This window comes from Sciurus carolinensis, chromosome X (genome assembly GCF_902686445.1).
Source record: "Sciurus carolinensis chromosome X, mSciCar1.2, whole genome shotgun sequence".
In the NCBI taxonomy this organism is placed as follows: Eukaryota; Metazoa; Chordata; class Mammalia; order Rodentia; family Sciuridae; genus Sciurus; species Sciurus carolinensis.
The window spans coordinates 29,627,556-29,649,309 of record NC_062232.1 but is presented as its reverse complement, the minus strand read 5'-3'; the positions used below and the strand labels follow the sequence as shown (position 1 = coordinate 29,649,309).

The 21,754-nt window shown below is 33.8% G+C and overlaps 1 protein-coding gene across 1 annotated transcript in view; it reads right to left on the bottom strand.

Annotated features, from left to right (window-relative positions):
* Nucleotides 1-21,754, bottom strand: part of Cfap47 (cilia and flagella associated protein 47) — a 403,733-nt gene that overhangs the window by 320,654 nt on the left and 61,325 nt on the right. The window contains 3 exon segments of the mRNA XM_047535909.1: nucleotides 1,623-1,764; nucleotides 11,985-12,079; nucleotides 15,042-15,186. Coding sequence (XP_047391865.1) covers nucleotides 1,623-1,764; nucleotides 11,985-12,079; nucleotides 15,042-15,186 — 382 coding nt within the window.

The window sequence follows — 21,754 nt, the reverse complement described above, 5'->3', positions numbered from 1 at the left end:
AATAATAGGTTGTTTATATCTTTAAAAAAGTTGGGAATTGTTTTGGCATGTTACTTCACCAGTGAGAAAGTCTTATTCATTTAAACAAGGAAGTTATATTCTCCCTAGCATAGAGTATTAGAGAATCATTTTCTGGAGAAACTGAACCACCAGATGACTCACCAACTAACATTTTAGACCACCCTAGTCCCCCACATTAAAAGACTCACTGGTGTCCTGACTGCCAGATACAGTATTTGTTGCTGAAGTTAGCCTATTGAGAATTACTAATAAAGCGTGAGAGGACAGGTAAAGGTCAATAGAAATAAAAGGAACTACTCAACATGAAACAGAGGCATAAAGGAAAAATAAATCCACCAAAAATAAAATGTAATCAACAGAAGAGAATGTCAAAGAAATAATCATAAAATAGCAATAAAAGGAACTGTTTACACACACACATACACACACACACACACACACACACACACACACACCAGCAAGACAAGAAATGATCAGAAAATATTAAAAATTCTTGCTAGTTTAAAATTGCTAAAGACTGTTAAAAAGGGGACAAACAATATCATATTTCTCAAACCGCTAATATTTAAAACAAAGCTAGAAATCAAGGGGGGAAGATAGCTAGATTTAACATCAAATTAATAAAAAGATTTATTGAAAGATGAACAACTAAAGGCAAAAATCAATCTTGTGAAACCTTCACATAAAATATGAGAAAGCTAATACAAATGAATAAGGAACTCATCATGAATGATAATCTACCTAATTTAGAAAGCAAAATTAGAAAATATTGATTTTCTTTTTATTTTTTTAAAGATACTTTACAACAAGATTTTTAAAAAATTTAACTTAGAGCTTCCATACCAGCTGTGTAATTCCTAATTAGGGATTTTAAATGAGAGTGAAATAAATTTCTATCATGCACATGCTATTTTAGTGAGGCCTGTCTGATGAAATGCCATGCATAATTATTAACTGATATGATACTCATCACTATAATTAATGACAAATTTAACCCAATATCAGAACTATAAACACAAAGTATAGACTTCTTGACTTTTCAGGAAAAAAATATTCAAGAACATATGATAAAAAGCAAAGCCAAAGCTTGCTAAAAGAAGTTTTCAGAGTACTTCAGGTTCATTCTAGAATATCTGGAGATAGTAAGTAAATATTCAAAAACCTAACTCAAATTTTTATTGTACTTAATCATTTTACATGAACAAATACTCCTCTAGTAAGCCATTCTTTTGGAATAAAAACATTTTCTAAAATAAAATTGTCGTTTTTTTCATTTTATTTTCAATACCTTTTATTTTAATAACTTATAATTTGCCTTAATAAATTTAAAACTTCCCATGCAATAAAGTACTAAATCTGTTTTTATTCTTTTCTAATTTTTTTTTAGCAAGAGTCACCTGCAAATATATCTGTGGCATTAATTTACACTTAATTCTATGTAGTCATAATTTAAGTGACATATGAGGAAATCATATCATAATCTTACCTTCTAATAATTCTATCTTTGAAAAGTAAACATCATTCTGATTTTTTAAACTTTTAGATGCTTAAGTATAAATCTTTGGTTTACCCACATCAGTTGCCTGTTTCTTATTACATACCAGTTGCTTGAACATAACATGGTTCAATAAGTGGTGTGGTCTTTGGAAAATCAGATTTTTTCTTTGACACATATTCAGTGTAGAGTTCTGAAGCCTTAAAGGAATTAATTTGAATTTGAATGCTAAAGTCAAATGTGGCCACCTGAAAGACAAAAAAAAAATACATTATACTGTGTCTGTTTTTGTTGAGGAATATGTGATATCATTGATTTGGCAAAACAAGTTTAAAAATTAAAGCAGTTTTCAAATTAAAATTATCTGTGACAGTGAAACCACATTTATTGAAAAAGTAGGACTATTTTTCATGAGGTCAAAAATGATTCTAGAAGGGGCTGGGGTTATAGCTCAGTTGGTAGAGTGCTTGCCTTGCATGCACAAGTCCCTGGGTTCAATTCCCGGCTTCCAAAAAAAAAAAAAAAAGAATTCTAGAAAATAAAATAAAAACTGTTTAAATATTTAAACAATTTAAATATTTAAATATTTAAACAATTCCTATTCATTCTAATTTAAATATTTAAACAATTCCTATTCATTCTAATTGAACCAAATCCAAATACATAACTTATAGTTATAAAACAATAGGGAGAAATGTAATAGAAAATATTTGTAATGCTTGGTTAGGCAAAGATTTCTTAAATACCATATCAAAAGAATCATCTATAAAAGAAAATATGATTAATTTTTATCATATAAAATTTAAAACAGCTGTTCTGTTAAAGACATTTGTTAAGGAAATAAAATTATAAGCCCAAAACACATTTTTTTACAAACACACAAAGCCAAACTGTATCCAAAATACATTAAAAAGACACAGACATCAATAAAAAAAATGATCTAGCTAATAAAAACAGGTGAAAGATTTGAGGACAATTTAGAAAAGAAGATATGCACATAATGACAAGTTAGCACATGCAATTATGACATTTACTGGTAAATGGAGAGAACTGAGAACATCATGCTAAATGAAATAAGCCAGACTCAAAGTAAAGGGTCAAAATTTTCTCTGATATGCAGAAGCTATAGAGATAAGGGGGGTAAAAGAGAGGGGATCCCATGAAAATAGAAAGGAAATTAGTAGAGTAGAGGAAGAGGACCAAGGGGAAGCAGGGAGTGATGGGAAAAGGGAGGAGCTGTTAAATGAAATTGACCAAATGATGCTATGTACATATATGAATATACCACAGTGAATTTCACCTTTATGTGTATGAAAAAACATTAAGTAAATACAAGGAAGACCAGAAGAGGAAATGGAAGTAGGGGTTGGGGGGTAGAGGTAGGTAAAGAAGAAGTACTGGGGACTGAAAGGGAACAAACTATATTCCGTGCATATATGATTATATCAAAATGAACTCCAATATTATACATAACTATAATACTATAATACACTAATAAAAACTTTTTAAAAAATGTTTAATATCATTTGACATTAAGGAAATGTAAATTGAAATCACAAGAAATACCATCTCCCATCTATCAAATTGATTAAATAAAAGTTAACAATACTAAGTGCTGGTAAAGATATGAACACCTAGTACATTTATACATTGCTGACAGGAATAAAAATTTACAGTAACTTTGGAAAACAGTTTTCCTTTTTATTAGAAAGTCACACATGTATAGTTAACATAAGGCCCAGGTCTTTGAACACAGGATATCTTTCCATATTTGCATCTCCTCAAATTTCTTTCATCAATATTTTATAGTTATATTTCATTTCCTTGGTTAAGTCATTTCCTAAGGATTAGGTTCTTTTTTATATTATTGCAAATGGTATTGTTTCTTAATTTCATTTTAGATGGTTGTTAGTGAATAATAACACAACTAATTTTCTTAGGTTCTATATCCTGCAACTTTACTGAATTTATTTAATGGGTCTAACTGTTTTTTCAGAGTCTTAGAGTTTTACCATTTGCCACTTCTTCTGAACATATACTGCAAGTTCAGTCAGAAAAATTATTTCTTAGCAAGAAAAAGAAATGAAAGGAATCTAAGTCATAAAGTAAAATTGTCTCTCTTTTCAGATGACATGATTCCATATGTAGAAAACTCTAAATACCACACACACACACACACACACACACACACACACACAATCATGAACTAACACTTGACCTATGTTTCCTTGCTAAGTTTCTAGAGAAAAGCAGTGGAAAATGGCAAGAATGAGAATATTTTAAATGTAGAGAAGTAAGAATAATAGTCCTCTGACATATCAAAAATCTCCAAGACTAAGACAACAATGATGGGTTTCAGAGGAACATACATTTAGCGCTGAGCCCTACTTATAAAGTCCATGCTGACAATCAGAAAAGTTTTAAATAAAATGAAGAATTAAATAATATAAAGGTTATACTTCAGCTCTAGTCATTTGTGATGCCCTACAATGGAAAACACTTGGGTTTTCATTTTGTTTTTATTTAACTTTAGCTGTTAATTCCATCTCCTGTCATACACTCTTATGTAAACAGTCTGTTCTCAAACAGAATTATAGAAGCATAAAGTACTGCAGCATGTGTTATTTTAATGGCTGTTTCATTTCTTTGACAAAACAGAGCAAGCAACTCATTCCCACAATAATCTATTTCTACAGTAGCACCAGCTAGCAGACGTCAAAGAGAAAATTGCATAAAGATGTAATACTTCATGTACAAATACAACCTGCTTTGATATTTCACAAAGAAAAATACAATAAAAATTTTGTTTAATCTTATTTTTTTCTGGAATTTCTTATTATTTATTCTTCAGTAACTAATTACATTTTATGTCTCATATCTATTTTTCCTCTTTTGGTTCATCTGCTTTTTTCTTACCTTGTTATTAATATAAATTAACATTTTCTATTATGTATGTTTTATCATTATGTACAGTTGTCCTTCAGTACCCCTGGGGCATTGGTTCCAGGACATACCTCACCTCCCCTTCCCACACTGTGAATACCAAAATTGGAGGATGGATGCTCAAGTGCCTTACATAAATGGCATAGTATTTTTGTATAGCTGGCACACATCTTCATGTATATTTTAAATCATATTATAATACCTATACAATGTAAATGCTATGTAAGTAGTCATTATACTATATTGTTAAGGGAATAATGACAAAAAAAGTCTATATATGTTCATAACACAGGTTATTTTTTCCTAAATATTTTGATCTGTGGTTCTTTGAATGTGCTGATGCTTAACTTTGGATACAGAAGGAGAGTTGTATGATTTTTTAGGCTACTACATTATTTTTAATGTTTTTTCATATAATATGGACTTACATTTTAAAGTCAAATACCATCAGAAATTATGTTTCCAAAATTATCATTCTCCTCTGACTGCTGATTGGAAATGGGTTTCCAGTGGAATAATTGGAATAGGGGAAGTGGTTACTGGAATTGTGAAGACAAGCAACTAATGGTTCTGGATGGACCATTCATTGCAGAGGAAACTGCAATCATTCAAAATGAGGACACACTATGAGTTGGTAGTGACCAAGAACATGTTCAAAAATGACTTCTCTACAGAGGGACTAGTAAACTCACACAACACAATGTTCAAAGAAGTGGTCAACTTTAACAAACACTATCTAGAAAAATTAATCCAGATAGAAGCTTCCAGAAAGCATCATTTTCAGATCCATATCAAGATTCATAAGGAAGATTACTAGAAAAAAAATAACAAATAACATAAAACAGTGCCCTTGAGATAGGCATGTTCCTAATAAGAAGAAATAATGAAGGGAAGAGAAAGAGAAACATAGAACTATAAAAGCAAAGGGATACTAGAAAGCAGAGGGGAAGAGAAAAAGTCATATGTGAGGGGAATCAGAACTGAAAGGGAGGAGAATCTATACACAGGGGTGTTTCACTTTGGGAGGATGACTGAAGTAAAGAAAGATCTGAGCTACAATGCATGGCATCCCAACAGTTATTGGTTATTGAGTCTTGATTGTAGTTGGGTCTAGTGCTGGGTTCCAAAGTCAAAGATGATAAGAGTGGATAGCTGGAGTATGGGAGAAGTTTAAGATAGGTCAAGAATTCAGGCTTTATTTAAGAATGTCTGATGTTGATAATGTTTGTAATTACTAAGGTAATTCAATGTACTTATCAGAGTCCTTAAGAGTCTCTTTCATTTAAAGCCTTTTTATGAAGCTTTTTCCTTCCAGCATATGCACATTTCCTAGAACAGTATGTGCTGAATTCATAAGGCTGAGGTTTAATAATTAATTGTGTATACATGGAAAGTCATACTGAACTCACCTTCTCTTAACTCACATATTTCCATATAATTTACACAAAATGTGCCCCCACAACACACCCCAAGGTAGCCCTACAATTACACAGAATGCAAAATTAGGAGGTTCTATAACCTCATCACTTATGGAAGTCTTATCCCCTCCACAAATCAGTAACAATACAAGAATTATCTTTTATAGAAAAATTAAGTGACTTATAGAGAGAAAAGAACTTTAAACTTACCACAATGAAATCACTGAGGTATCCAAAAAAGAAAAACTTGGAAAGTTTTGTTATGCATGCCATTCTAAGTGCTTTCCCAGATGTTGTTATTCAAAGAGAGGAATACCTCAAATTAAAAAAGGATATTCTAACAAAGGAAGAATTTCAGTTCTGAGACCAGGGTTGGTAGACAAAACTGCTTATGAACCAAAATGGAGCAGTTGTCATTCATATGTCCTGTTTTTATATCTTTGAGGTACTAGCTTCAGCACATCCAATGGTTGTAAATCCAGAGTAACAATTATAAAAAATTGCATATTCTTAAAGGGCTGACAAAGATTGGCAGAAAAAAGAGGAGCTAACAATTCTACCTCATATTCAAGAACTACAGGGCAAATATAGAAAAGCAGAGTTGAAAGCTGCAGAACAATTAAGCCACTGAAGACTAACCAGCCTATGGCACAGGGCAGAATCTGCCACATAGTAGCAGGAAAACTTAAGATAATAATATGCAATGATCTATAGCACTGTTGTCTAGTAGAATTTTCTGTGGTAATGAAAATGTTCTGCACTAACAAAAGTCACATATGGATAATGAGAAGTTGAAATTGTGAGGAATGAGATACTTTTTTGAAGTCAGTTAGTTTTTTTAAAATATTTTTTGTTGTAGATGGACACAATACAATTATATTATATATATATATATATTTATTTATTTATTTATTTATTTATTTATATTTTTTTATGTGGTATTGAGGATTGAACCCAGGGGCCTCACACATGCTAGGCAAGTGCTCTACCACTGAGCCACAACCCCAGCTCAAGTCAGTTAATTTTAATCAACTTAACTAATTTTAATAGCCACATGTAGCTAGTAGCCAACATATAGATGAATAGCTGTACATATGGGATGAGTAGACACGTGAGTGACCTATAAAGAAAGGAGGAACTTCAATGACAGTAAATAAACCAGTTCAATCAATTGTGTCAAACACCATGGCAAGTGACCACCAGTACTTTTTAAAAATTTTTATTTGCTCTTTTTAGTTATACATGACAGTTGAATGTATTTTGATATATCATATATAGATGGAGTATAATTTCCCATTCTTGTGGTTGTACATGATGTGAAATTACACTGGTCATGCATTCATTTATAAACATAGGAAAGTTATGTCTAATTCATTCCACTTTATTTTCCATTCAAATCTCCTCTCCCTTTCCCCCATGCTCCCTGCCCAATCCAGTGAAACTTCACTCTTAACTCCCCCCACCACCTGTTTTGAGTCAGCATTCCATATCAGAGAGAACATTCAGTCTTTGGTTTTGGGGCATTGGCTTATTTCACTTAGCTTGATAGTCTCCAGTTCTATCCATTTACTGAAAAATGCCATAATTTCATTCTTCTTTATGGCTGAGTTATATTCCATTGTGTATATTATACCACATTTTCTTTATCCATTCATCTGTTGAAGGGTGCCTAGGTTGGTTCCATAGTTTAGCTATTGTGAATTGACTGCTATAAAAGTTGATGTGGCCATGTCACAATAGTAGGCTGATTTTAAGTCCTTTAGGTATATACCCAGGGGTGGGATAACCAGGTCAAATAGTGGTTCCATTCCAAGTTTTCTGAGGAATGTCCATACTGCTTTCCAGAGTGGTAGCACCAATTTGCAGTCCCACCACCAATGTATGAATGTACCTTTTTCCCACATCTTCATTAACATTTATTGTTGCTTGTATTCTTGATAATTGCCATTCTGATTGGAATGATATGAAATCTGTGCAGTTTTAATTTGAATTTCTCTAATTGTTAGTGATGTTGAACATTTTTTCATATAGTTGTTGACGGTTCATATTTTTTCTTCTATAAAGTACCTCTCAGTTCCTTTGCCCATTTATTGATTGGGTTATTTGCTTTTTTTTTCCTTTGGTGCTAAGTTTTTTGAGTTCTTTGTATATACTAGACATTAATGTTCTATCTGAGGGGCAGGTGGAAAAGATATTCTCCCATTCTGTAGGCTCTCTCTTCACGTTACTGATCATTTCCTTTGCAATGAAGAAGCTTTTTAGTTTGATATCATCCCATTTATTGATTTTTCATTTTACTTCTTGGGTTTTAGAAGTCTTGTTGAGGAAGTCAGTTCCTAAGTTGACATGATGGAGCTTTGGGTCTACTTTTTCTTCTAGTAGGTGTAGGGTCTCTAGTCTAATGCCAAGGCCCTTGATCCACTTTGAGTTGATTTTTGTGCAGGGTGAGAGATAGGGGTTTAATTTCATTGTATTACATATGGATTTCCAGTTTTCCTACCACCGTTTGTTGAAGAGGCTATGTTTTCTTCAATGTATGTTCATGGTGCCTTTGTCTAGTATGAGATAACTGTATTTATGTCGGTTTGTCTCTGTGTCTTCTATTCTGTTCCATTGTTTTTTTGTGGCTGTCTTGGTGCCAATACCATGCTATTTTTGTTATATTAGCTCTGTAGTATAATTTAAGGTCTGGTATTGTGAAGCTTCCTGCTTCACTTTTCTTCCTAAGGATTGATTTGGCTATTCTGGGCCTCTTACTCTTCCAAATCAAATTCATGACTGCTTTTTCAATTTCTTTGAAGAACATCATTGGAACCTTAACAGGAATTGCATGAAATCTGTATAGCACTTTTGATAGTATGGCCATTTTGACAATACTAATTCTGCCTATGCAAGAACCTGGGAGATCTTTCCATCTTCTGAAGTCTTCAATTTCTTTCTTTAGAGTTCTGTAGTTTTCATTGTAGAGGTCTTTTACCTCTTTTGTTAGATTGATTCTCAAATATTTTATTTTTTGAGGCTACTGTGAAATGGGATAGTTTTCCTAATTTCTCTTTCAGTTGATTCATCACTGATGTATAAGAACACATTTGATTTATGGATGTTGATATTATATCCTGCTACTTCGCTGAATTCATTTATGAGTTCTAAGAACTTTTTGTGTGTGTGTGTCTGAATGCTTCCATGCACTTACAAGATGCAAGCATTGTGCAGAGTGAGGTATCTTAATTTTTCAAAATTTTAAATGTTGCAAAATTACTTTGTTTCCTTTCATTTAGCGATTTTTAAATAAAAATTATAACAATATGTATTTGAAATCATCCTACAATGTTTATTTTTAAGATAATCACCAATTCCTTCCTTCAGTAATTGCATACACATGTACACACACAGACATGCACCAACAAACACATAACACATCAAATGTAATCATTTCCAACTCTCATTGTTTTGGGTTTGACATAATTAATCTATGGAGTGTAATAAAACAACCCACAATCATTTTACATTAACTTAAATGTAACAATGTGTTTTCTAGCTACAATAGGATTATATTAGGAGTAACAATATGAAACTTGATAAATTCACAGATATGTGGAAATTAAGCACACCTAAATAATCAATGAGTTCAAAAGAAATTATATGAGAAGTTTTAGGACACTATTATGAATAAAAATGAAAACAGTATATTAAAACTTTTGAGATAAATGTAAAGCAGTGTTTAGAGGGAAATAAATAGCCATAGGCATATATAAAAAATGAAAAAGATTGCCAGTCAATGCCCTAACATTCTACACTTAAAAGTATAAAAACATAAGAGCAAATCAAATCCAAAACAAATAGAATGAAGTAAATAATAAATAAAAATTAATAAAACAAAAAGAAAAATAATACAGAAAATCAATATCAGAAGTCAGATCTTGAAAATATCAATGAAATTCACAAAACTTAAAGTAGCCTAACCAAGATAAAAAGAAATGACTTAAATTCATAAAATATTGAATGAAAGAAGGGACATTATTACTTGTTTAGATAAATAAAAAGAATAACATCATGCCAAGAAATTACATAGATAAAATTTCTGAAGAAGAAATAGAAAATTTGAGTAGACCTAAAAAAGGCTAATAGAATTGATAACACATTGAATGAATTTTTGAAAATCTGACAAAGAAAAACCCAGGAAAAGATGACTTCAATGATGAAATATACTAATTTAAAGAAGAATTAATCAAATCCCTTACAAATTATGACAAAAATGAAAGATCAGACACCACTTTTCAACTCATTCTAAAGAGTTAATATTGCCTGAACACCAAAAACAGACAAAGACAACCAAAGGGAAACAAAATAAAAGCTACTGATGAATATCTAAGGATGGATGCAAAACTCCTCCACAAAAGAGTAGAACACAGAATTGCCAGTAGTCATTATTATTAGAATTCAGAATATTGTTTATTTTTCTTTCTGCTCTAATGAATTTCCCATTTAAATGTGATAATAAACTTTAATAATCAGAAAGAGAACATCATTGATATATGAGATTAAAATATAAGTTGATGCTGACAAAACATGCAAATGGCTAAGATACATGAAAAAGAAAGTAGCTTTTGGAAGATATCAGAAAAAATATAAAATTTTAAAGATAAATATCCTCTGAAGCTCTCCACATTACTTTTGTTAATTAAGCTTTTTGTCTGAATTAGATAGACAATAAGATATTGCCTAACTGAACAAATATTGAAATACCTTGACAATATTTCATGTACCAAAAAAAATCATTCACTGAAATGATAAAAGAAAAATCTAAATAATATTTACATTTTGATAATATTTCATAACCTAAATTAGGCAACCTTACAAAATTGTATCTACCTAAATATCACTACTCATGAATGAGGACAAATAATTACCTTAAACTAAACCCATGGAAAATTAAGAGTTTAGGATACATCTGAGTATAGTTAATGTTGAATATAAAATAAAAGGATTTTCATTTGTTTTGATGTTCGAAAAATAGCCTTTGCTACGTCTTCCACTGTGCTTGTCTAAAATTGAAATAAACAGAAGAATGAACCTTGAGGACAATATCACCTCATGTAAATCACAGGTGCACAAACCCACAAAACTTATCCAACTGATGTACCACACTTAAGAATGACAAAATTTAATCTTTAACATTTTCTAACACCTGAACTTGTCCTAAAGGTCTCTTTACTTTTTCTTTCTGAGAGCTAAATAATTGCTATCACTGTTCCTAAAATAACATTTTAATCTCAGTAAAAATTACATTAGTAAAAAAATGCAATATTAAAGATAGTAAAGTACTATCATTATTATTACCTTGACAACACTATTTTTCACTTTTAGAGAACAAAGCATTGATTTGTTGAATACTTGTTAACAGCTGGACATACACATCTTGTACTCTGACTATCATATAGAAGTTTGATTCTTCTTTGGAAGGATACAACAACATACCCTTCCACAGCATGGGTAGAGAGAAGTTTTCTCCTTGGCACTTTTATTTTAGAATCTCTGAAGCAAAAGCATACCAAAGCTTACTCCTGAAACTTAGCCAGTGGTATCCCTTCCTTCTGGGTTTTTCTTTGATTTTGTTTGTTATTTTGAAAATCACTAAACACCAAGGGGACAATATAAAACAAATATTATAGTAACCCCTCTCAAATGTTTACAACATGTCTTTGGTAATTTCAGGTAGTGATTGTAAAGTATTAAGCATACACCATTCAACTATAAGTGCAAAGCACATGCTGGCTTAAGTAGAAGGGATTTCTTTGGTTAGCTTAAACTTTTCCTCTCCTGCACAATGTGTCATTATCTTGAATTTTCCAGAGAGCATAGCAAAAGACCACACAATCACAGGCTCCCTGTATGTGTCCTTTGTTCCTTTTGAGGGACTCTGCAAGCATACTCAGATCCTGCTAGCAATCATTTTACTGAATTCCGTGGTATACCTAGGCATGCTGACTAACCAGAAAAAGAGCTACTACACACAGAACTTAGGTGATCTTTGATAGGTTCTTGGCTAGAATTATCTATAATTCCACTACTCTTGAGTAGTATGAGTAGTAGAAAGCTGAACTTACTTCTTTGGGAGAAAATGCTAGGCCACATTCCATAGATGTGTTTTCCTCTAACTCCAAGGAATACATACCAGGAACTGTAGGGTTTGTGACTTCTCCTATAAGACAGGAAAAGTACATATAAAATAAGCAAGTACTGACATAACTGGGAAGGATTATGTGAAGTTGCTAGGTAAAGATCATTCTTAATGCCAAGATTATAATCAGCAAAACTGATATCCAGACTTGCAACATACATTCAGTCAGAAAATCAGAGACAATAGATTCATTTAAAGGCCCTCCAAAATTCAAGAAATATAGTCATATTCAGATAAACATGGAAAGGAATAAAGGGTAAGATCAAGTAATTGACTGAATCTTAGGTCCCAGACTAAGACTTCCTTTACAGTGAAGATGGATCAGGCAAGACTCAGATCTCCTCTGATGCCTCAAAGCAAAACATATCCATCACCTCATTTACTCATTATTTTTTGTGATGAGACATTTGAAATTTACTCTCAGCTATTATGAAATGTACATTATTGTTAACTATGATCATTCTGCTCTGAAATAGATCTCAGAAAGGTCAATTAAATAATATCAATAATTAAAAAGACAATTTTATACAAGAAAATTTCTTCTAAAAAATGGAATGATTCCAGGAAAAAAGTCATTAGGTAATGATACAGAAACAATTGTACCACACTAATGCAAACTTCAGGATAAAAAATGATAACCACTTAAATAAATTCCTGAATGATCAAATGAAAGTTGCGGTGGAACTTCTCATCTAAACAACTGTAAAAATCGTATTTTCTCCCTAAAGTTTTCTGATTAATTTTAAAATGCTACAAATTTCAATTGCCCCTATCTGGAAATAAAATTCAATAACTTATTTCATTTTCTTGTTCCTATTCAATTTCACTCACCCCTGGCATGATGGGAAAGTTATTAAACAAAGAAACAAATAAAAACCACTTAGTGTGTACTAACAATAGTATTATTTGTGGTACAGTAAAAAATACAAATATTATATAGCAAAGAACATCCATCTGGAACAAATATGTATCTAGAACACAGAAACTATTAAATGGATGATTTAAATCAATATTCATAAGTAAATTTGGAGTATACATAATCATACAGCTTATAAAATATAATAATTCAAGCTTGCTTCAATAAATACTTCCTGATTGACTATTAAGCCCATAGCACCATATTGGACAACTCTAGTAGAAAACAAAAATTATAAATGTGGTCTTTAACTTCATAGAGCTTACCATCTAATAGGATAACATGTACACAGCTTCCTTTGGTACCAGGCAGAATTTGGTTATTTCTATAACAAAACTTATACAATGTCCTAATGGATCAATGCTAAAAAAAAATTATTTTTACCAACTGGCTGGGGTGCAGAGTGGATTAATGATTCTCAGGACTCAAGAGGTTGAAGCTAGTTTATAAAAGAGGGTGGCATCTTGGGGAGCAGAAAGAGAAGAGAATGAAATCATCCTAGGAGAAGGGAAAACTCAGTGGAAAGAAATGTATAATACAATATGGCTCCAGCAGAGACAGCCTATGGTTACTGTAATGGAAGAGATGACCAGAAAGACAAGGCGAGGTCATACCCAAATGTATCTCAACATTTCCTTTCCCATAAATCACTCTGCCGAATAATCCTGAAGTGATCGTTTTGAAAATCAATAAGTGGTAAAAGAAGAGAATTTACCTATTAAAATTTACCAAATAAAAATATAAAAATTTTAGGACATTTTAAGAATAAATTTTATTGTAAATAGTTAATTGTTATTAAAATCAACTTATGTACTGATTTATGTACTACCTTGCTCTTTTGCCCCTAGTTGGGTTCCATCTTGGTAAGGCACCGGCAAAATATCACAGGGTAGGAGGTGAAAGAAAGGTCAAATATCTATGCTCCCACTTCCACACTGCCTTGGTTGGAGTTCTGGCAATGACTGCATTCCTTTATAACTGTACCTCCTTTGGATTGGCTCCTCTTACAGTTTCACCTTCCACTATACTACAATAATATCTGCTTTCTTCTTCCTCCTTCAGGCCTAGAGGTGGCTGCAGCTACCTTCCCTTGTTGGTTTCTTTTAATCCTTCCCAAACCTCAATAAATAATTCCTTTATTAAATTCTCTTTAGTTAAATCCTCTGAGTGAGTCATCTGTTTACTGCTGAGATTTTGACACAAACTTACTGTTCACTTCTTAAGGACACTTAAGATGTCTCACTTATCTTCACAGACTCAAAGTCTAGTATGGAGCCTGTAATTGGGATTCAACCAATATTTATTGAAGAAGAAATGATTCAACCAATGGTGAGGAAACTTTCTGTAGGAGTCCAGATGGTAAATATTTTAGGCTTTACATGACATACGGTTTCTATCACAAGTATTCAGCTCTGCCATTATAACATAAAGGCAGTCATTAAAAATATACAAATGAGTGTGTCTGTGTTCTAATAAAACTTTACAAAAAACAGGTGTTAGGCCAGACTTGGCCCATAGGCCTTCGTTTGCCAACTCCTAGAGTAAACAGATGAAATGCACTTATAAAAATGCATATTTTGTTTAAATCAAATTTAACATAAAGATAACTACTACATGAATAAACATACAGATGGAACTCTCCAAAGATATTTACTTAAAATTCTTGAGCATTTAACACTAACAATTAGAGGTTGGGGATATAGCTTAGTGGTAGAGTGCTTGCCCAGCATGCTCAAGGCCCTAGGTTCAATCCCCAGAACTACCAAAAATAAAAACTAATAGTTTTATTTTCATTTATAGAATACTTATATGTAATACTTAAATTACTATATTAAGTCAACTAATAAGTATAGTTATATCATGTGTCACCAAAGTGTTGTACAATTCAAACTGATATATTTCTAGAAATACAATAATGGTGACTCAGAGTATAAGAAAAGCAAGCACTGAGTCATTAAAAATATGTGTGAATAACTGCCCTTGCCTTAAAAATTTAACAATTGCACTTTAGGACAATTTAAAATAATTTTGTTTTACAATAATACAACTATAGGACAAAATGCATACCTGATTTTTCCTTAAAATCCACTGAAAAATCTGGAAAGTGTTTTAGATCAAAGTCCACTGTGGCACGTGTTATACTTTTGTTTTTTATTACAAAGGGAATAATTTGGGTAGCACCAACATAGGTGCCACTGAAATTAAATACATTCTAAAATTTAAAAAGAAACAATCATTAGAAAGCATAGTAATGGCTTATGAAAAATATAAACTCAAAATTATGTTTTTATATTTATTAAGGAAATTAACGTCAAAGTAAAACTCTACAAAAATTAGTCACTCTTTTCTTCCTCTTTCCATATTGTATATGTAATCAATTACCACACTCCATTAATTCTGTATCCTTCTTCACCTCTCACCCTTATTTTAACTGGATGAAATGAGTAACTTGTCACTTTTCATTTAGTTTCCAGATTTTAAATTTCTCAAATTCTTCTCTATATAACTAAGTCATTATTAAACTAATTGATAGTCTGATCACTTCACTGCCTGTCTTAAAATCTGATGGTCTCCCACCATCTACAGGACAATGTATAAACTCGTTAGCAAGGCCATAAAACTCCTCCTGACCTTCCCTGAGTCATGTCATAGCCTCAACTAGCTCCACTTTCACCCTAGTACTTAATATTTCAGCAAGCTACATGACTTGTCATTTCTAACCAGCAACTGATGTTTCACCTTTCTGTGTCTTACTTGTGGTGTCTCTTCTGCCAGGAAGGTTCTTCCCTAACTATTAATTGCCTAATAAAATGTTATATATTGATCAAACTCCAGTTAGATATACCACAATTAAGCACACTGTGCTCATGACCACTTCTGTTCCTTATACTGACTTACATTGTGAGATCACATAGTCTTTTTATATTACTCAAATCTCCTACTGAAGAGCTGATTCATTTTTGTATCTTTAGCATCTGACACCTACCTTAAATATGATAAGGAATGCTTATCAAATATATCTGAACTTCAGCTCTTATACCAAGTATGTACCTATACCACAGAACTCTGAAGATTCCTCCATATGGCAGAATTATTATAGATTCCGTACAATTCTTTAGCAAAAGAATTACATAGAACATTAAAAGGAAATTGAGCCAAGAGTACTGTAATATTGAGGAGAATACTATGTTAAGGTCAATTGGCTACTAGTAACTTCAATTAAAGTGTTAACCCATGTAAAATTCTACATATAAAAATTTATAAAGTCCAAAGTGGATAATGAAAATTTGATCCTTTGTATGTATTTTTTAAAAAAATCACTCCTCTCATCCCATTTTTATCTTGCTTTTATGTTAATTTGGATAAAATTTCCAAATTGTTATTAAGACACATATCAATTAAATAGCCCTTAGTGCATTGTTGAAAATATCTGGTAATGCTAAAATACAATTTTTAAGAGGCAACTACATCTAAAATCCAAAATATTAAGGACATTTTGATAAACATAGTAATCCAAAGTCCCATAAATCATTAAACTGTACTATAACATGTAAAGTATGCACCAAATGACTTTAGAATGAAGAAATAAAGAAATAGAAGACTCAATATTATCTAATATTTTTCAAAAAGGGATATTATAGCAATGGAATAAAACACTCTGGAAACCACTGGATTTGATCTTCAGGAACCACCACAGCCTTGGACAAGCTAACTTAGTATCTGTCAGTCTGGATTTATCATGCCTTCATCACTAAGTAATAGAGGGCAAAAAATTATAAATTAAAACCAGACATTAGAATTTTGGTGATGCCATTAAAGGACAGAATAGAAGTAAGGCTCTACCTGAGGCAGCCACATCACCTCTTTAATCATCAACTGCTGCTTGCTTTAGTTTAGTGCTAAGTGTTGTGGTATGAGTAGAACACAAAATCAAAAGTACAGGTCGGGGGCAATCCAAGATGGCGGCCTAGAGGGAGATTGCACCCCCAGTCGCTCCAGAACCCAGGAGTTAAGAAGGGGAGGCATTGAGAGACTCGGACTGAAATAGAGCCACAGGTGAGTCTGCCCACTGGGTAAAGCTCGGCCTGGGTGGCAGGCCCAGATAGAGGTGGCTTATCGGAGCCGGGCAGGGCAGCTAGAGTCATCCACAGGCAGCCCTGCGCACTCCGGCGGTGGGCCCCGCCCACACAGCCAGCTTCTCCAGGTTCTCAGAACGGAACTGGCCCGCTAGTGAGAGCCTTTCTGACCAGAACAAGCTCCGAGTCCCGGAGCCACTGCAGCGCAATGTACTCCGGCACACAAGCAGCTCCAGGGACCAGGATAGGGCAGCCAGACACCTCCCCAAGTAGCCTGGACCCCTGCAGTGGGAGGTGCCTTTCAAGTCTAGCTTCTCAGACCAGACCGCCCAGTGAGAGGTTTTCTACATAGAACCAGCCACAAGTCCCCGAACCAACGGAGAGCTTCGATCCGCAAGCAGCCTCTGGGATCAGGGCAGGGCAGCCAGAGAACTCTTCAGGCAGCTCTGCCCACTCCGGTCGCAGGCTCTCTTCACAGGGCGATCCAAGATGGCGGCCTAGAGGGTGACTGCACCCCCAGTCGCTCCAGAACTCAGGAGTTAAGAAGGGGAGGCATTGAGAGACTCGGACTGAAATAGAGCCACAGGTGAGTCTGCCCACTGGGTAAAGTTCGGCCCGGGTGGCAGGCCCAGATAGAGGTGGCTTATCGGAGCCAGGCAGGACAGCTAGAGTCTTCCCAAGGTAGCCTTCCACATTCCGGCAGTGGGCTCCTCCCACACGGCCAGCTGCACGGTGCAGGCCCACAGTGAGAGCATTTCCGCACAGAACCAGTTCCAAACCGTGGAACCAGTAGGGGGCTAGGGGCAGTTTTCTTCGGATGCGCTGCTTTATCAGATTCCTCCAAGACATCAGGCTACTGAAGGCCTGATGGAAATCTACCGGGACACTATAAGCCAATAGCGGAAAACTGCAATATCTCAGGGTCCCACTGAGAGCTGACCAATATGAGAAAACAAGGGAAGAAAATGTCCCAAACAAACCTAGATACTACATCAATAAAACCCAATGACAGCACAGCAGAAGAAATGTCAGAAAGGGAGTTCAGAATGTACGTAATTAAAACGATCAGGGAAGCTAATGAGGAGATGAAAGAGCAAATGCAGGCATTGAAGGAGGAGATGAAAGAGCAAATGCAGGCATTAAATGATCACACCAATCAACAGTTAAAAGAGCAAATACGGGAAGCAAGAGATCATTTCAATAAAGAGTTAGAGATACTGAAAAAAAAAACAAACTGAAATACTTGAAATGAAGGAAACAATAAACCAAGTTAAAAACTCCATAGAAAGCATAACCAATAGGATAGAACACCTGGAAGACAGAACCTCAGACATTGAAGACAAATTATTTAACCTTGAAAGCAAAGTTGGCCAAACAGAAAAGATGGTAAGAAATCATGAACAGAATCTACAAGAATTATGGGATATCATGAAAAGGCCAAATTTAAGAATTATTGGAATTGAGGAAGGCTTAGAGAAACAAACCAAAGGAATGAACAATCTATTCAATGAAATAATAACAGAAAATTTCCCAAATCTGAAGAATGAAATGGAAAACCAAGTACAAGAGGCTTATAGAACTCCAAACATACAAAATTACAACAGACCCACACCAAGGCACATTATTATGAAAATACCTAACATACAAAATAAAGACAGAATTTTAAAGGCCGCGAGAGAAAAGAATCAAATTACATTCAGAGGGAAACCAATAAGAATATCAGCAGATTTTTCAATTCAGACCCTAAAAGCTAGAAGGGCCTGGAACAACATATACCAAGCCCTGAAAGAAAATGGATGCCAACCAAGAATCTTATACCCAGCAAAACTTACCTTCAAATTTGACGATGAAATAAGATCCTTCCATGATAAACAAAAGCTAAAGGAATTTGCAAAAAGAAAGCCAGCATTACAGAACATTCTCAGCAAAATATTCCATGAGGAAGAGATGAAAAACAACGATGCAAATCAGCAACAGGAGGCGCTAGCCTAAAGGAATAGCCAAATAAAGGAGAAACCAAATCATGTCAAAAACAAATATGAGTCAATTGACTGGGAATACAAATCATATCACAATAATAACCCTGAATGTCAATGGCCTGAATTCATCAATCAAAAGACACAGACTGGCAGATTGGATTAAAAAGAAAAATCCAACAATATGCTGCCTGCAAGAGATTCATCTCATAGAAAGAGACACCCATAGACTAAAGGTGAAAGGATGGGGAAAAACATACCATGCACACGGACACAGCAAAAAAGCTGGAGTATCCATCCTCATTTCAGATAATGTGGACTTCAAACCAAAACTAGTCAGAAGGGATAAAGAAGGACATTACATGCTGCTTAAGGGAAGCATAAATCAGCAAGACTTAACAATCATAAATATCTATGCCCCGAACATTGGCTCATCCACGTACGTCAAACAAATCCTTCTCAATTCCAGAAATCAAATAGACCACAACACAATAATACTAGGCGATTTTAACACACCTCTCTCACCACTGGATAGATCGTCCAAACAAAAATTGAATAAAGAAACTATAGATCTCAACAACACAATCAACAATTTAGACTTAACGGACATATATAGAATATACCATCCAACAAAGAATGAATACACCTTCTTCTCAGCAGCACATGGATCCTTCTCTAAAATAGACCATATTTTATGCCACAAAGTTACTGTTAGCAAATACAAGAAGATAGAGATACTACCTTGTACTCTATCAGATCATAATGGATTGAAATTAGAAATAAATGACAGAATAAAAAACAGAAACTTCTCCAATACCTGGAGATTAAATAATACACTATTATATGATGAATGGATAACAGAAGACATCAGGAGGGAAATAAAAAAATTCTTAGAAGTAAACGAGAACAAAGACACATCATATCAAAATCTCTGGGACACTATGAAAGCAGTACTTAGAGGAAGATTTATTTCATGGGGTGCATTCAAAAAAAGAAGTAGAAATCAACAAATAAACGACTTAACACTACAGCTCAAAGCGCTAGAAAAAGAAGAGCAGACCAATACCAAAAGTAGTAGAAGACAGGAAATAGTTAAAATCAGAGCCGAAATCAACAAAATTGAAACAAAAGAAACAATTGGAAAAATTAACAAAATAAATAGTTGGTTCTTTGAAAAAATAAACAAAATTGATAAACCCTTAGCCACACTAACAAAGAGAAAGAGGGAGAAAACTCAAATTACTAAAATTCGGAATGAACAAGGAAACATCACAACAGACACGAGTGAAATACAAAATATAATTAGAAGCTATTTCGAAAATCTATACTCCAACAAAACAGAAAACCTCGAAGACATCAACAAATTTCTAGAGACATATGAATTACCTAAACTGAACGAGGAGGACATACACAACTTAAATAAACCAATTTCAAGCAATGAAATAGAAGAGGTCATCAAAAGCCTACCAACAAAGAAAAGTCCAGGACCAGATGGGTTCTCAGCCGAGTTCTACAAAACCTTTAAAGAAGAGCTCATTCCAATACTTCTCAAACTATTCCATGAAATAGAAGAGGAGGGAACCCTCCCAAACTCGTTCTATGAAGCCAATATCACCCTGATACCTAAACCAGACAGAGACACATCGAGGAAAGAAAATTTCAGACCAATATCCTTAATGAACATCGATGCAAAAATTCTCAACAAAATTTTAGCAAATCGCATACAAATATATATTAAAAAGATAGTGCACCACGATCAAGTGGGTTTTATCCCAGGGATGCAAGGTTGGTTCAACATTCGGAAATCAATAAATGTCATTCACCATATCAACAGACTTAAAGTTAAGAATCACATGATTATTTCAATAGATGCAGAAAAAGCATTCGATAAAATACAGCATCCCTTCATGCTCAAAACACTAGAAAAAATTGGTGTAGTGGGAACATTACTTAACATTATAAAGGCAATCTACGCTAAGCCCATGGCTAATATCATTCTAAATGGTGAAAAACTGAAAGCGTTCCCCCTAAAAACTGGAACAAGGCAGGGATGCCCTCTTTCACCGCTTCTATTCAACATCGTCCTTGAGACTCTAGCCAGAGCAATCAGACAAACCAAAGAAATTAAAGGGATACGAATAGGAAAAGAAGAACTCAAACTATCCCTGTTCACTGATGACATGATTATATATTTAGAGGAATCTGGAAATTCCACCAGAAAACTTTTAGAACTCATAAGTGAATTCAGTAAAATAGCAGGATATAAGATCAATGCTCATAAATCCAATGCATTTTTATACATAAGTGATGAATCTTCAGAAAGAGAAATTAGGAAAACTACCCCATTCACAATAGCCTCAAAAAAAATAAAATACTTGGGAATCAATCTCACAAAAGAGGTGAAAGACCTCTACAATGAGAACTACAGAACACTAAAGAAAGAAATTCAAGAAAACCTTAGAAAATGAAAAGATCTCCCATGTTCCTGGATAGGCAGAATTAATATTGTCAAAATGGCTATACTACCTAAAGTGCTATACAGATTCAATGCAATTCCAATTAAAATCCCAATGATGTACCTTGCAGAAATAGAGCAAGCAATTATGAAATTCATCTGGAAGAATAAAAAACCTAGAATAGCTAAAGCAATCCTCAGTAGCAAGAGCGAAGCAGGGGGTATTGCAATACCAGATCTTCAACTCTACTACAAAGCAATAGTAACAAAAAC